General features: G+C 55.7%; 1 protein-coding gene across 1 annotated transcript in view; it reads left to right on the top strand.

The window, feature by feature from the left end:
* The window catches only part of DRAXIN (dorsal inhibitory axon guidance protein), a 189132-nt gene that overhangs the window by 145953 nt on the left and 28560 nt on the right, over window positions 1-14619 (top strand). The window contains exon 3 of the mRNA XM_086920039.1: window positions 593-780. Within this exon, the coding sequence (XP_086776165.1) occupies window positions 593-780 (188 nt within the window). The remainder of the gene's footprint in view (window positions 1-592; window positions 781-14619) is intronic.

Below are 14619 nucleotides of genomic sequence, written 5' to 3'. Positions count from 1 at the left end.
CGGAAGGTGACCCTTTTCGCACATGAACAATCCGTAAAAAAATGACATTTAGTAACTTCCATGTGTGCTGCATTAAGCAGGGAAAATGCAAGGCTGCACCATATCCTTGTAAATATGATGCAGCCTTGAGTTTCTGAAGTAGCAGAGTGAGGCGTTAAGCCATAACGGCTAACGCCTCACTCCGCCACTTCCTTGTACATATGCCCCTCTGTCTGGAAAGACCAGGTGCCTCAATTGTTGGACCTCAGATCAAGACAATAAAAATATCGATTGTTTAAGGGATTAAAGAATTCCTGCACTATGTCCTATGTACACTGATATTGATCATATAATTGTCTAATAGCAGAGCTGACTCAGTATGCACTAAAAGAATTAATGAAATTGAGTGTAGAGCACCTGAATATACAACAGTTAAAAAGGCAGTAAAATCTATTCTTTGCACCTGTACTTATGGTCAATTATATAGACCAGTACCTTGCGAGAGGTTAGTAGTATAGAGCACTATATGAGAGTCCTTGCACGCTCTCCTTAAATTCGAGGATGATTGAGTGAGTTATTTTAATTAATGCAATGTTGTTTTGTAACTCCACAGGGACAGATCATGACCCTGAACCCAGCTCTCTCTTCATGGAACCCCAACCATTTCCAGAGCCAACAGAGAACTTGCAGCCGGAGGAGACCCCCACGAGCGCAGCCCCCAGCACATTGCTTCCCAGCACTGTATGGACAGTGGCGCCCACCGAAGCATCACCCACGCCAGCCACGTCGCCACGTCAACGGGTAAGAGCATAGCCATGCCTGATACCGAGTTGGCCCTGTGCTGATCACCGAGGGCCGATTTTTGAGACACCAAAAATACCATTACATTATTCTGTATTGAGTTTAATTTTACAACTCCTAATATCTGTGATGTTTATTAACCTATAAACAGGGACTTGCATTCTGTAATTGAGTTGACCCAGGTTCATAGCCCAAACGAGGTATCTGTAAGAGCGAAGCCTGGTACGTTGTCCCTCGTACCTTGGAATGTGTCCCGACTTGGGTCTAAGGTAGCTCTACCTGATTGGAACCAACTCATTGAGGATTATGATTTTTGTTTGTTTCAAGAGACCCCGTCTGTGGATTCTGTCCACAGGCCAAGCGATATTAATTATTTTATTCCCGTAATCACTAGTCACATGGGAGGAGCTTCTGGTGGCCTAACCACATGGGTCAGAGCTTCGCTTGATTGCCAAATCCACCAGCTTATATTTGATTTGCTGGACATTCTGGGCATTCAGCTCAAAAGTGTGAATAACCATGGGGTCGTCATTTTCAATGTTTACATAAAAGAGGTCAGAGGAGAGTTGCCATCTTGCACTCTTCAAGTTCCCAAAAACGATCTCGACACTACCGTATCCTGGCGGGTGATTCTTTTTCTTCTTTTTTATTGACATTTTGTTAAAGATACAAAACACTTCAACAACACAACAGGCCAATTTGTTGATACAGCAATGCGGAATGTAGCTTAGTCACAGTCCATGCATTGATACATAATTCAATAGCTGGTCACGTCGCACTTGCACCTACGGCTCATGAGAACATTGGGGCACACCAGTAGGTGAGGGGGGGGGAAGCACTGACACAGACAACTGAAATGTGTGACAAAGGCCGCTTTATTGGAATCAGGTGCACCTACCACAAACATCCCACCTGGCCTGTGCCGAACAAAACTACTGCTCACTAAATAAGAACTGCCTGACCCCCCCCCCCACCCCCACCCCTAACATGTTACCCCCAAACATTGCAATTGTAAACAACACATCCGCTCTGCAACCTACCCTCCTACAGCATGCCCCAATGACCTCCATGACCTCACCCCCGCTACCACGAGTCCCCAGGCCTGCAGCAAAACCCCCCTATCTCCTTAGGACAGCGCCCCCAAAAACAGCACCTGTTCCAGCGACAACACCACGAAGCCCTAACCAGTGCACCATCATCCAACAAAACCCTTCCAATGGATACCCTGACCAACCCCCCAAGGACCCCGGGACAGAAACCCCAAATTCCCCCGACTATACCACAGGGAGGGTGGGTGGGACACGAAGGATCACCCCTGGCTGCTGTGTCACCGCACCACGAAAAGTGTGCGGTGACATAAAATGGCCGGTTTTAACCCCAACCAGCCCAAACTTACCAACCCACCCAAACAGCCCAAAATGCGCCGGCTACGGCGCGCCCTGAGAGCCAAACTTCCTCCCCCCTCTACGGTGCCCCAAAATTCCCCGGGGGGGCGAGCCTCCCTCCGGTCGGCCACCCCCCCAAATCCCCATTGGGGCACACCAGTAGGTGAGGGGGGGGGAAGCACTGACACAGACAACTGAAATGTGTGACAAAGGCCGCTTTATTGGAATCAGGTGCACCTACCACAAACATCCCACCTGGCCTGTGCCGAACAAAACTACTGCTCACTAAATAAGAACTGCCTGACCCCCCCCCACCCTCACCCCTAACATGTTACCCCCAAACATTGCAATTGTAAACAACACATTCGCTCCGCAACCTACCCTCCTACAGCATGCCCCAATGACCTCCATGACCTCACCCCCGCTACCACGAGTCCCCAGGCCTGCAGCAAAACCCCCCTATCTCCTTAGGACAGCGCCACTCGAAAGCCTTTTACGACTTTCGACCCCCCCCCCCACTAGGACTCCTGTCTCCTGGGATACCTGATCACCCCCAGCGCCCCATCCAACGCCTCCTTCAGCTGGACTATATAAAGCTCCATTCCATACCTGGACAGGTGAACCCCATCCTCCCGGAAAAAATATAATACGCCATAGCGCAACTCCGGGTGCTCCATTCTCCCCACCCCTTCCCTGTCACAGAAGTCCCGCATCTCCCGATTGATCTTCCTTCGTGCTCTGTCAATGGCTGCTGGGCGCTCAGCCCCCCTCCACACCCGGCTAGGAATGAACTCCGACCATATCACATGGCAGCCCACCACTGCTCCTTGATTTCCTTCAAGTCCCGCTTCATTTGCTTGAGTAGTGCTAACCCCTTGCACTGTACCAGGTCATTCTCCCCCAGGTGAATCACTACCACATCAGGGCACACCCCCCCTCTCACCATCGAGTTCAACAAAGGAAATAACTCATGCCACCGCCTACCCCCTTTTCCCCTCCAATGGCACCTGTACAACCCCGTATACAATCCCAAATTGAGTGTCCGATGCCTGTCCCACTCCGCTTGTTCCGCCCTTTTGACGAACGAATGGCCCACAATATATACATTCAGCACAGCCACCTCTGGCCCCGCCACAGCACCTGTAAAGACACACATGTCAGAATTGGGAATCACTGCGGCATCAACCCTTCCACCTCCCTCAACCACACATACGTCCTGTAACAATCAGACTTCCACCGCCCCAGCCTCTGTATCTCTTCCTTCCCCCAACCCCTTCGAGCCGCCTCCGTCGCCGCCCCGATTCGAAAGGAATGCGCCCCGAAAACCAGGGGATCCTCCCCCATGTACCGCAGAGCGCTCCGCAGGACCCACAACGCCTGTGACGCGGTGACTCCCCCCACCTCGACCAAAAACCTCCCCCTGCTTCTCGCCCCCGTTCGCCATCAACCGCCTACCCCACGCCGCCGGGCACACCCCCTCCCGGCCGCCCGGACCCAGTACCACCCAGGTTCCAACCCCCCGCTGGTCCGTCTTTGATCGTTGCAAACGCACGGCCACCTCCTGCTCCCGCACCTCTACGTCCCCCCACAACAACCCCCCCCTCCCCCTACCCCCCAGCAGCTCCGACACCCGGAACGCCCCAAAGAAAAGCCAGGACATCAATGTAGAAAACCGCACCCCCTCGCCTTCATCCCGGCACACTTTCGGGAGCGCCCGACCACTCCTTCCAGCAGGTCCACCGTGATGGGACGGCGCAGCCGCACCGCCGACCCCCTCTCTCTCGCCCACCCCTCCAGCAACCTGGTCCCCAGCTCACCCGCCGACGGGGGGTACCCCCACCACATCTTGCCCATGAATGCCACCGCCGACAACTTGCCCGCAATCGAGACCCTCGACAAACCTTTTTCCAATGCACGCCAGCATGAACCTTACCACTTGTTCTTCGCGCCGCCACCGGTCCCCGATGCGCACCGCACCTGACTGCAGGAATTCCTCCCAAGCTAGCTCGTACGTCTTCCATGTAGACACTGCCACCGACGCCTTCACCAACTGAAAGACCCGGCCTCGCCCACCGACCACAGTTCCTCCGGCACCGGCGTCCTGACCTCCTCCGCTGTCGTGGCTAGCCCATGGAACCTCTCCCACTGTGAACGAGACAAAGCATCCGCAATGTCATTGTCCACACCCGGGACGTGGCGCGCCTGAAACAGTATGTCGTTCTCCAAACAGCGCAGCACAAACACCCTCATTAGTTTCAGCACTTGCGGGTCCCTGGCCGACTGTCTGTTTACCACCTGCCCAAGTGGAGAAGTGTGGCTCAATGGTTAGAGCGGCAGACCTTGATGCAGAGCGCTGGCCAGGGACCAGGGTTCGATTCCCACCTCGGCGGGATCGGGCTTAAATTCCTCTGACTGGATATTCTCGCCTCAGTGCCGAATCTAAGCATGGGCCCCACGCTGCAACTCTGGGCAATAGCTTGCTTAGTCTCCACAACAGCCCCCGATACACAAGGGATGCCTGGTTTCACCATGGGATGCCCAGGAGTGGACACCTCACAAGGAAAAGCCAGGAGGGGTTCCCTTGTGGTAGGAGTACAAGCGCCGGGATGCTTACGGGTTACTGTTCGCGCTATACAAATACAACACATTTACATTTACATTTACAACGGCCATGTTGGACACCCGGAAAAACACCCTTTTGTGGGCCAATGCCCCCGCCCACACCGTGACCGCCACCACCAACGGGAACAACTCCAGGAACGCAATGCTCCTCCCTCCCGCCTGCCACTGCTCCGGCCATTGCTCCGCGCACCACTTTCCGTCCCAGTACAGCCCGAAGCCGCTGACGCCCACCGCATCCGAGAACATGGTGACGTCCCACTCCCAGTCCTCCGCCGGCGCCATCGGAACCCTGTTGAAACGCTCCAGGAACGCCCGCCACATGCGCAGATCCTCCTTCATTCCCGCGGAAAGGCGCACGTGATGATGAGGCAAAGGCAAACCGGACAACGCCAAACCCAACCGCCGGCAGAAAGTTCGGCCCGCCCGCACCACGCGGCAGGCAAAGTTCAAATGTCAGAGCAACACCTGCACCTCCCGGACCGTCACCTTCTTCTTTGACAACATTCCATCCACCAAACCCCGCATGGCAGACCTCTTGTCTTCCGGTAGGCGTGCTTCCATGGCGACCGAGTCGAGCTCGATACCGAGAAAGGACAACACCGTACTGGGACTGCGCGTCTTCTCGGGCACCAGGGGAACCCCAAAATCCCCCATCAACCCGGCCAAACCATCCAGCAGCCGCTGACAGTCCGCCGCACCGGGCCGCCCCACCAGGAAAAAGTCATCCAGATAGTGCGTCACTGACTCCGAGCCTGTGCGCCTGGAAAAAACCCACTGCAGGAATGAGCTGAAACGCTCAAACAGCGAGCATGAAATGGAACACCCCATTGGCAGCGCCTTATCCACAAAGATGAGACCTTGGAACTGGATCCCCAGCAACTGGTGATCTGCCGGGTGCACTGGAAGAAGCCGGAACGCCGACTTGATATCGCACTTTGCCATCAACGCGCCCCTGCCCTCCGCTGCGACCAGCCTCCGCGCCACGTCCACAGACGAGTATGTCACCATCGCCAAGTCCGCCGCAATGTATGCATTGACTGATTCCCCCTCTGGCCACGACAAGTGCTGTATCAATCGGAACTGCCCCTCCTCCTTCTTGGGCACCACCCCGATGGGGGATATTATCAGGCCCGGCAACGGCGGCGCCGTAAAGGGGCCCGCCATCCTCCCTTCCCTGACTTCTTTGAAAAGCTTCTCGCGTACAATGCCCTTGTGTGCGTTCACCGACTTCAGATTGTCCGCCCAGCGAGCAATCCGAGGGCCCTCGTACCCCAGCCTGAAACCCTCTCGAAAACCCCGACGTAGCACGGCCGCATCCTCCGCCCGCGGATAAGCCGCCAACCAGGGCTCCATCCGTTCGATCCTAACCGGCGTACGAGCCTTTTCCCAAGGCCCCCGCTCCCCCCCCTCTGCCCCCACCCCGTCCCCCCCACGTTCCTCCTCTGGCTGGGGTCCCCCCTTGGGCAGGCTGTTGCCCCGGCGGGCCCCCGGGCCCCCAGCAACGCAACGCTGGGTGTTTCCGGCCGCATGACGAGCACTCGTGCCGGAATTTGCACGCTGCCCTCCCGCAGGCTCCCCTGTTGAAGTCCCAGCAGGCTCCCACTGCCGCCTGACTTCCCGAGTCTCCCTGACCCACCCCCCCACGGGTGGGGCGGGCCACAAAGGGGGGCGACGCCAGTGGCCGTCCGCTCGCTGTATAGATGGTGCGGCCAAACTTCGCCCCTCCCATCGTCTGCTGGTACAAATCCGAATCCAGCTCCCCCCATTGCGCTTCCGGGTCCGCCGCCATGCGCGCCCGGAACTCCTCGTCGTAGTGTGACCATGCATACCCGCCATAGGTCACCTGCGCCCTCCGCACGACATCCATGTATTTGAACAACGCGACGCACCGGTCTGGGAACTTCTCGCAGTACACACTCGCATAAATGAGAAAAGCCGCCGACCAGTTGTCTAAAGTCAGGGGAACCTTCGGGCGCCTAGCTAACTCCTGCTCCTCCTCCTTAGACCCCTCTTTGGACGTCAATTACCTGTGCAAGAGTTTCAGAATGTCTACGTATTCTCCTTTCCAGATCTTCTCCTTCGTCGCCGCCGACAGGTGGGCTCCCAACGGCTTGGTAAGTCCCATGTACGGAAGCTTTCGCACTGGCACCACGCAACTCTCTTCCCCCCCCCCCGCCGTCTCCTTTTCCCCCGCCGCCGGCGAAACGCTGCCCGCGCTCAGCCCGTCGCCCTGCGCCGCCCCGTCCGTGCCCACGCCCGCATCCTGCACATACCGTCCCCGTACCAGTCGCCACCCATCCTCCCCGTCGCCCCCCGTCCCCACTGAAACCTCCACACATCGCCGCTTGCCACCCCCGCGCCATCACCTGTCTTACCTGGCGTCAAGGTCGGCGTCCATGCTGGATCCCGCCGCCTAACCAGTGGAGCTGGGGGGGCCGTCACCCTTGGCGACTCTTGCCTTGCTGGCACTTCTCGCCTTGCTGGCACCTGCAACACACTGTCAACAACGTTACCAGCCCCCCCGTCCTCCCTAAGCTCCCCTTCCTCTTCCGACTCCTCATCACCCGGTTCCACACCACTCCGGCCCCCCACCTGGGGTTCCAGCCGGCTCAAACCCGCTTTCTCCCGACACACTCGCATCAACTCCATCCAATCCGCACTCACTCTTCCATCCACCCCCGCATTCAAATCAGTGTCAGTCATATCCTTCCTCGCTCCCCTACCCCCGGCGGCCGTAGTAACCCTTCGGGGAGGGGCCGGCGGAGACGCATCCCGCCTCCATTCGCCATGCTCACGAAGTAGGTCCCTCGCTGGAGCTCGGCCGTCCGCACCAAACAGAGCCGGCCCATCCACTCGGTGGGTGGGAGCCGCATGCTGCTCCCCCGAGCGCCTCGCAAACAGCTCCTGCCAAGGAAAAAAGGTGGAGTCCAGCATGCCAGGGAAACAGCCACTCCCCCCCCCACGCACTGCCCCCTGTCCCACCCCCCCACCCCATCGCCGCTCCCCTCCCCCATCTGGCTGAGTGACCTCCGCGCCACGACGGGACCCCCCCGCCCCCCATGTCCGAACCCCCTTCCCCGCTCCACCCCCCCACCCCCCGAAACCCCAACTCGGCCCTGCCCCTCCCCCGCCGCCCCATGCACCCCCCCAGGGCACCCCCAGACTCCCCTCCCCTCCCCCGAACCTCCCCCAGTGGCCGCCACTTCCCCCCACCCACTCACTCTCCCTCCCCACTCCTCCCCTGTCTCCCCCGACTCACCCCGCCATCCCCGACCGACCTCTCTCGCCCGGCGCACCGCCACCACCGCCCCACGCCTCGCGCCCGCCCTGGCCCTCCGCCTGGCCCCTCCCCCCACCCCCTTCTCCTCGCCCCGGCAGCGCCACACCTCCCCGTCTCCCCACGCCCCCCCTTCCTCTGCCGACGACGAACTCCAGTCCAATTCCGTATCTGCCCCCCCTCCACCCCCTTCCCCATCCCCCTCCAAGTCCGTGTCTTCAATCAGCAAGGGGGAAACCGCCCCCCCACTTGCCCCCGTCCTCTGGCCCCCCTTTTTCCCCTTGATCTGGCCCCTCCCCCCCCTTGCCCCGCCTCCCCCCACCACCTCAGGCTCCCCACCCCCCCGGCCTCCCACTACACCGTCCCCCCCTCCCCTCGCGGCCCCACCGTTCCCAGGCCACCGTCCCCCCTCTCCCCCCGCCCCCCTCGCTCCTCCGATGTCTCACGCGTCCCTCCCCCCGCCCCCCTCGTTCCTCCGCCGTCACACTCGCTCCTCCCCCCCCTCCTCCCACCACCTCCTCGACAAACTGCAGGGGCCTTTTCTTCCCCCTCCGCCCTCCACTCTTGGCGCTCTTCCTCGCCTTGCCCCGCGGAGCTGCCTCGGCGCGTTGTCCACCGTCCCCTGCTCCTCCGCCCCCCCGCCCGCCCCGCTGAGCCGTCTTTGGCCGCGACCGCGGCGGATCGCACGCATCCACAGCCGCAGCGGCGCTGTCAGCAGCGCGCCGCTGCGGCCTTACCTTAATGCCGGGCCGCAGGACATCTAAGCGGCCCGCTTCCCCCAGCAGCCGTATCGCTTCGGCCACACGCGGGTCATCTCCCTCGGACATTGCCACAGTCACCCGTCAACCGCCGCTCAAACCACACGCCCACAGCCGACAGGCACTCCTCCGTAATCCCGGGCACTGAAACACCAGCAACGCCCCATCACAACGCCACGCGCCCTCAACCGTACAGGCCCCGACACGGACACGAAGGATCACCCCTGGCTGCTGTGTCACCGCACCACGAAAAGTGTGCGGTGACACAAAATGGCCGGTTTTAACCCTAACCAGCCCAAACTTACCAACCCACCCAAACAGCCCAAAATGCGCCGGCTACGGCGCGCCCTGAGAGCCAAACTTCCTCCCCCCCCCTCTACGGTGCCCCAAAATTCCCGGGGGGGGCGAGCCTCCCTCCGGTCGGCCACCCCCCCAAATCCCCATTAACCACATAAACCCAATGCTCTCTGACAGCAGTATAAGAAAATAAAAGATTAAAAACACAGAATAACACAATATATCACAGGGTTTGTCCAGATCTTATCAGTCACATGCAATTACCACCACTGTTTCCAAGAAATTAGAAGTGGGGATCTGCCACAGAACAAGTGATACCCAGTAACACTTCATATCTATTCCGCATTCTGCATGTTTTCTGTTTGCTCTGCCCCAGCAAAGTCGTTCTGCCTCTGAACCCAGGTCAGGAATGGTTCCCAAATGTTTCGGGCCGGGAAGTGGGGGGCAGAAGTTCTCAGAATGTATTTAACTGTGTGGGGCCATAGGTGACATCAGCAATCCACCCCTTAAGCGATGATGCCCTTCTCTTACACCAATGTACTGCAATTTGGCGCTTGGCGAATAATAGAAGCAGTGCGTGCAACTTGCGCAGCTTAGGCGGGGTATCTTTAACATATCCTAATGGACCTAGGATGGGAGATGGAGCATCCGACACTCCAACAACTAGGCTCACTGAGGTAAAAATCCTGGACCAATATTCCGCAATTATTGGACAATCCCATGCTACGTGTAGAAACGAAGCAGGAGAATATTTGCAACGCCAACAACTATCCTCTTTTCTAAGTCCCATATGATACGGACCTATAGGTGTTCTATAAAATCTGTGCAGATATTTAAAGTTGATCAATCGAAGCCTGTAATTGGGTGAGAGCTCTTTAAGTTGCCCACAGCAGAAGTCCCACTGTGCTTCGGTTAATTGGGTGTGAAGATCTTCGTTCCAGTACTGAAGGAATTTAGGCTTTACCAATGGAGCAGTGTTTTGCATGTGCGTGTAGAGATGCGTGACAAGTTTACGGGGAGATGGGGATCTCAATAGGTTTTCCAACGCGGGCAAAGCCGGGGAAGGTGCCAGGAAGTCCTCTTCTGTTCTAGTCTCTTACCAACCCCATCCCCGATACAGGGCATCATTGGGTTCTGTGCCAGCGGGATTGAGGGGGCATACAACACCCGGATACCCGCTTGTTTGCGCAGCTCATTCCACGCTCATTGCAATGTTCAGGTGGTGTCTATGTCTCTACGAGGTGGCGTGACAGGTTATAAATAGCCACTTTAAGTGGGATAGGCGCAACTGCATCGAGCTCTACCGCCACACAGGGTTGGAAGGGCATCGGGTGGACCCAAAAATGCAAGAATTGGGCCTAGGCGCAAAGCGCATAAAGGTGCATGTCCGGAACACCCAATCATCCCTGACGTAACAGGAGCGTCAACATGTCCCAGGATGCCCTAGCCTGCCCACCCGCCCAAGCCCACCCGACCATCTCCACCCGCCCATGCCAGGGAGATCAGAAGCGACCTGGAGTGTTAAAAAAAGTGCAGTGTGCGCCAGATCAGAACGTTTACAAATAAATACAGAAATTTGGGCAGAACGACCATTTTAGCCAATGCTATCCTCCCAGCCAGGGACAACGACAGCCTAGACCATATCTTAACCTTCTCCTCCAACGACATGACAGCTCGCCCATAATTTAGATTCCAAAACTCCTGTGTATCCCGACTGATCCATATGCCCAAGTACTTGACCCCCTCGGCCTCCCACTTCAGAGGAAATTCAGAAGTTACCTGCGGCGTGAATTCTGTCAGGGGAAAAATCACCGACTTTGGCCAATTTAGAAAATTTCCAGCCAGACCGCCAAAACGAATAAATTCCCTCAAGAGTGGGTCCAGGTTCTCCTCTGGGTTAACAAGATAAAGAGTCACGTCGTCTGCATACAATGATATGAGTAGGCTCCTGGAGCTGAACCCTATACCACGTGCCGTGTGGTGTTGCCTGATACGGGCAGCCAGGGGCTCCATTGCTATTGCGAAAAGTAGTGGGGAAAGGGGACAGCCTTGCCTTGTACCGCGCAATATAGGGAAGGGATCAGACAGTAACCCGTTTACCCTGATCCGAGCACTGGGCAAGGCATATAATAGCCGTATGCGATAGAGGAAGAGCGGGCTGAACCCCATACGGCCCAATATGGCATACAAGTAAGGCCACTCAAGTGTGTCGAATGCCTTCGTGCCGTCTAAAAAAAACACTGCGGCATGTACCTCTGGGTGCAGATAATGCAGAGCTGAGAAGATAGTACGTAAATTATGAGAGGTCGATCTCCCCGGGATGAACCCTGACTGATCCAGGAGCGCAACCATAGGGTGCAGTGGCTGTACCCCTATTTACAATCAGATTAGCCAGGATTTTAACATCCACATTTATCATTGATAATGGTCTATATGAATCCACCTCCGTTTCTGGATTCCCGGGCTTTAACAAAGTAAAAATTATAGCTTCCCTCATGGAATAGGCAGTACCCCTTCCTCGAGAGCCTCCTCATATACCGCCAGCAGCCTAGGCACCAATTCCTCAGCATATGTTTTGTAAAAAGATGTGGTCAATCCATCAGGCCCGGGGTCCTTATCAAGCGGCAAGCCTTTTATAACCTGGGGCACATCTTCGGCAGTGAATGGGAGATCCATAAACTTTTTATGGGTGTTATTGAACCAAACCAATGCAATCGAGTCAAGAAAGGATTGCAGCCCCTCGGGGCATGTTTCCTGGGTTGCAGTGTAGAGGTGGGAATAAAGTGTGGAGAACGCATTTAGAATTTCTACCTGACCCCTGACAGTGGTATCTGGTGCTGTGTGTATTTCATGAATGAACGTGGTGGACTTGGGCAATCTAATCGTACCAGCCAACGGGCGGCCTGGCCTATCCCCCTCCCCGTACCGCCTCACCTCTGCATACTTCCCAAGGAACTTAACCTTCCGCTGTGCCTCCTCAGAAAAGTCCAGCAGCTTGGCCTTCAGGAGGGCGACAGTGTCAGGGTCACCAGTAGAATAAAACCTCTCCTCGAGCTCCCTTGTGTGAACCTCCAGGGAAACGATCGTGCCCCTAATAGCCTTCAACACTCCTGCCTGTCTGGCGATGCACTGACCTCTAATGAGAACCTTAAATGCCTCCCAGAGTGAAGCCTCAGTGGCTACTGAACCTCTGTTCAAAGTGAAATACTCAGTGATATCTGTCTGTATCTCCTCTTTAAAGGCTCATCAAGTAGGGCATATGGTGGGAGGCGTCAGGTGAAGGCGCATGGAGGGGATCCCTGAATCAACAACTTCAGCAAGCATGGAGCGTGATCCGATAGGGAGCATGGCAAGTGCACTACATCTAAAGTCCAAGTGGCTATATCACGGGAAACTAGCCAAAAGTCAAAGCGGGACCAGGCGCTGTGGTGATCAGAGATGCATGTATCCTCCCTGACCAAGGGGTGTCTACTACGCCATATATCGAGCAAGTCTCCATCAGAAATTATAGCCCTAAGGGCAGCGCTAGCTGCCGGGTGCAAGGATCGGGCAGCTCCCCACCTGTCCAAGTCATCATCTAGGATAGCATTAAAATCGCCTCCCCACAGTATCGTACAGCAGCCTGTTGCACTAACCTTTGTCCAAACATCTCTAAAAAACTCTGGGGAGTCTCTACATTAGGGCCGTAAACGGCCACAATAACCATGGAGTAGCCGCGCAAAATCCCTTGTATAAGGACGTATCTTCCCTCTGGATCCACATGCACCGAACCCTCCCTCCAGTCTAACCCTCGCTTGACCAGCACAGCTACCCCGCGTGCATAAAGTGTGGAGAAGTGTGGCTCACTGGTTAGAGCAGGAAGACCCTGAAGCAGAGATCAGACCCGGGACCAGGGTTCAATTCCAGACGCGGCAGGGTCTTGAGCTCAAATGTCCATGGACTCGATAATTCTCGCTTCGGTGCCTGACCTAATCATGGGTTCACACTCTGTAACTCTGGGCATTAAGCTTGCTTAATCTCCACAACGGCCCCCCCGCGGCGGGATGCCTGGCTTTCACCTTGGGGATGCCCTGTAGGGGCTATCTCACAGGGAAAAACCAGGACGGGTTCCCAAGGCAAGCGCGGAGATACCCCTTCGGGGGTCGATTCTGGCGCTATATAAGAAACATAAAAATAATTGGAATAGATAGAAGAGTAAACATTTCCCCACCAGTCATGTTGGAGCTTCTGCGATCGCATAATATTTAGATGCGTCTCCTGCAATAGAAAGACATCTATATCATGTTGGGATAAGTAAGCATGTAAAAGTCTGGATTTTCTAGTGTCATTGAGCCCTCCAATGTTCCAAGTGAGGCAATTTAGTGTATAAGCGTGAGTGTGTGTAATGTGCTCCAACAGATCCCACGCTGGCAGGGATGACGAGGCTTCCTCCAATCATGGACTGCACAGTCAAGCCATCAAGTCACATCTATACTGGCAATGAACAATAAAACAAGCCCACCCACCTCCCACTCCAACCCCCCAATCAGGTTGCAGAATAACCACCCTAAAGAAAGAAACCACAAAGGTATACACAGCAAAACAGGGAATCTTTCCATGGGGGCGCAGTGGCACTGGCAAACTACCTTGTTCACACAAGGTGGCCGGGAGTACTATGGACAGTGCTATATGCCCAAGACCCCGGCATCCCACTCTAAAGAAGAACTTCATATTAGAGAACACCCGGACCCATAGTAACAGCTTAAAAAACACTCCTCTGGGCCAACGCCCCATCTTCTCAGATTAGCAGGCTAGCAAACAATACAATACCCATATCATTCATGGTCACTGAGGTGGTCTCCTGTAGACTTCTCGGCCTCACAGAGGCCTTTGTTCTTCTTGCCCCAACATGTTTAGCAAATTTCAATACGTACTTCAAATCTGTAGAAAAGTGGGCACTTCCGTCAAAGGATACTTTCAACTTGGCTTGGTACAGCAGGGAATATGGTATCTGTGGCTTCAAAAGGATGCATTTGGCCCGGAGGAATTCTCGCCGCGCCGCCTGCACAGCCGGGGTGACCTTTCTCCTTGGCTAAACAAAGGACGAGGTCCCTATCCTGGTAATTCAAGAGCTTCGCTATGATGGGCCTGGGTGATGCACCAACAGGGGGCTTTTGCCCCAATGAACGATGGGCTCTCTCTACCACAATTACCGAGGAGAAGTGGGGATCAAAAAGTTCGAGGAGCAAATCAGTGATGAATGTCTCCATTTTAGAAATGGCGGTCGTCTCCAGAATTCCAATAATGCGAAGATTGTTGCGGCGTGACCTCACCTCCAAATCATCATTCTTAGCACGGATAATCCCCAGCAGTTTATCCATATGTAGAAGCTGCTCCTTCGTCTCCACCTGAAATTTGGTATGGAGGTTCTCCACTGCATCTAGGGGTGTCTCATGTACCGATACCTGTGATTTAACCGAGTCCAGCTGCGAAGTCAGGGTATCCACTATATTGTCTATGT

This window comes from Lissotriton vulgaris, chromosome 5 (assembly GCF_964263255.1).
Source record: "Lissotriton vulgaris chromosome 5, aLisVul1.2, whole genome shotgun sequence".
In the NCBI taxonomy this organism is placed as follows: Eukaryota; Metazoa; Chordata; class Amphibia; order Caudata; family Salamandridae; genus Lissotriton; species Lissotriton vulgaris.
This window is presented reverse-complemented; position numbering and strand designations above follow the sequence as displayed.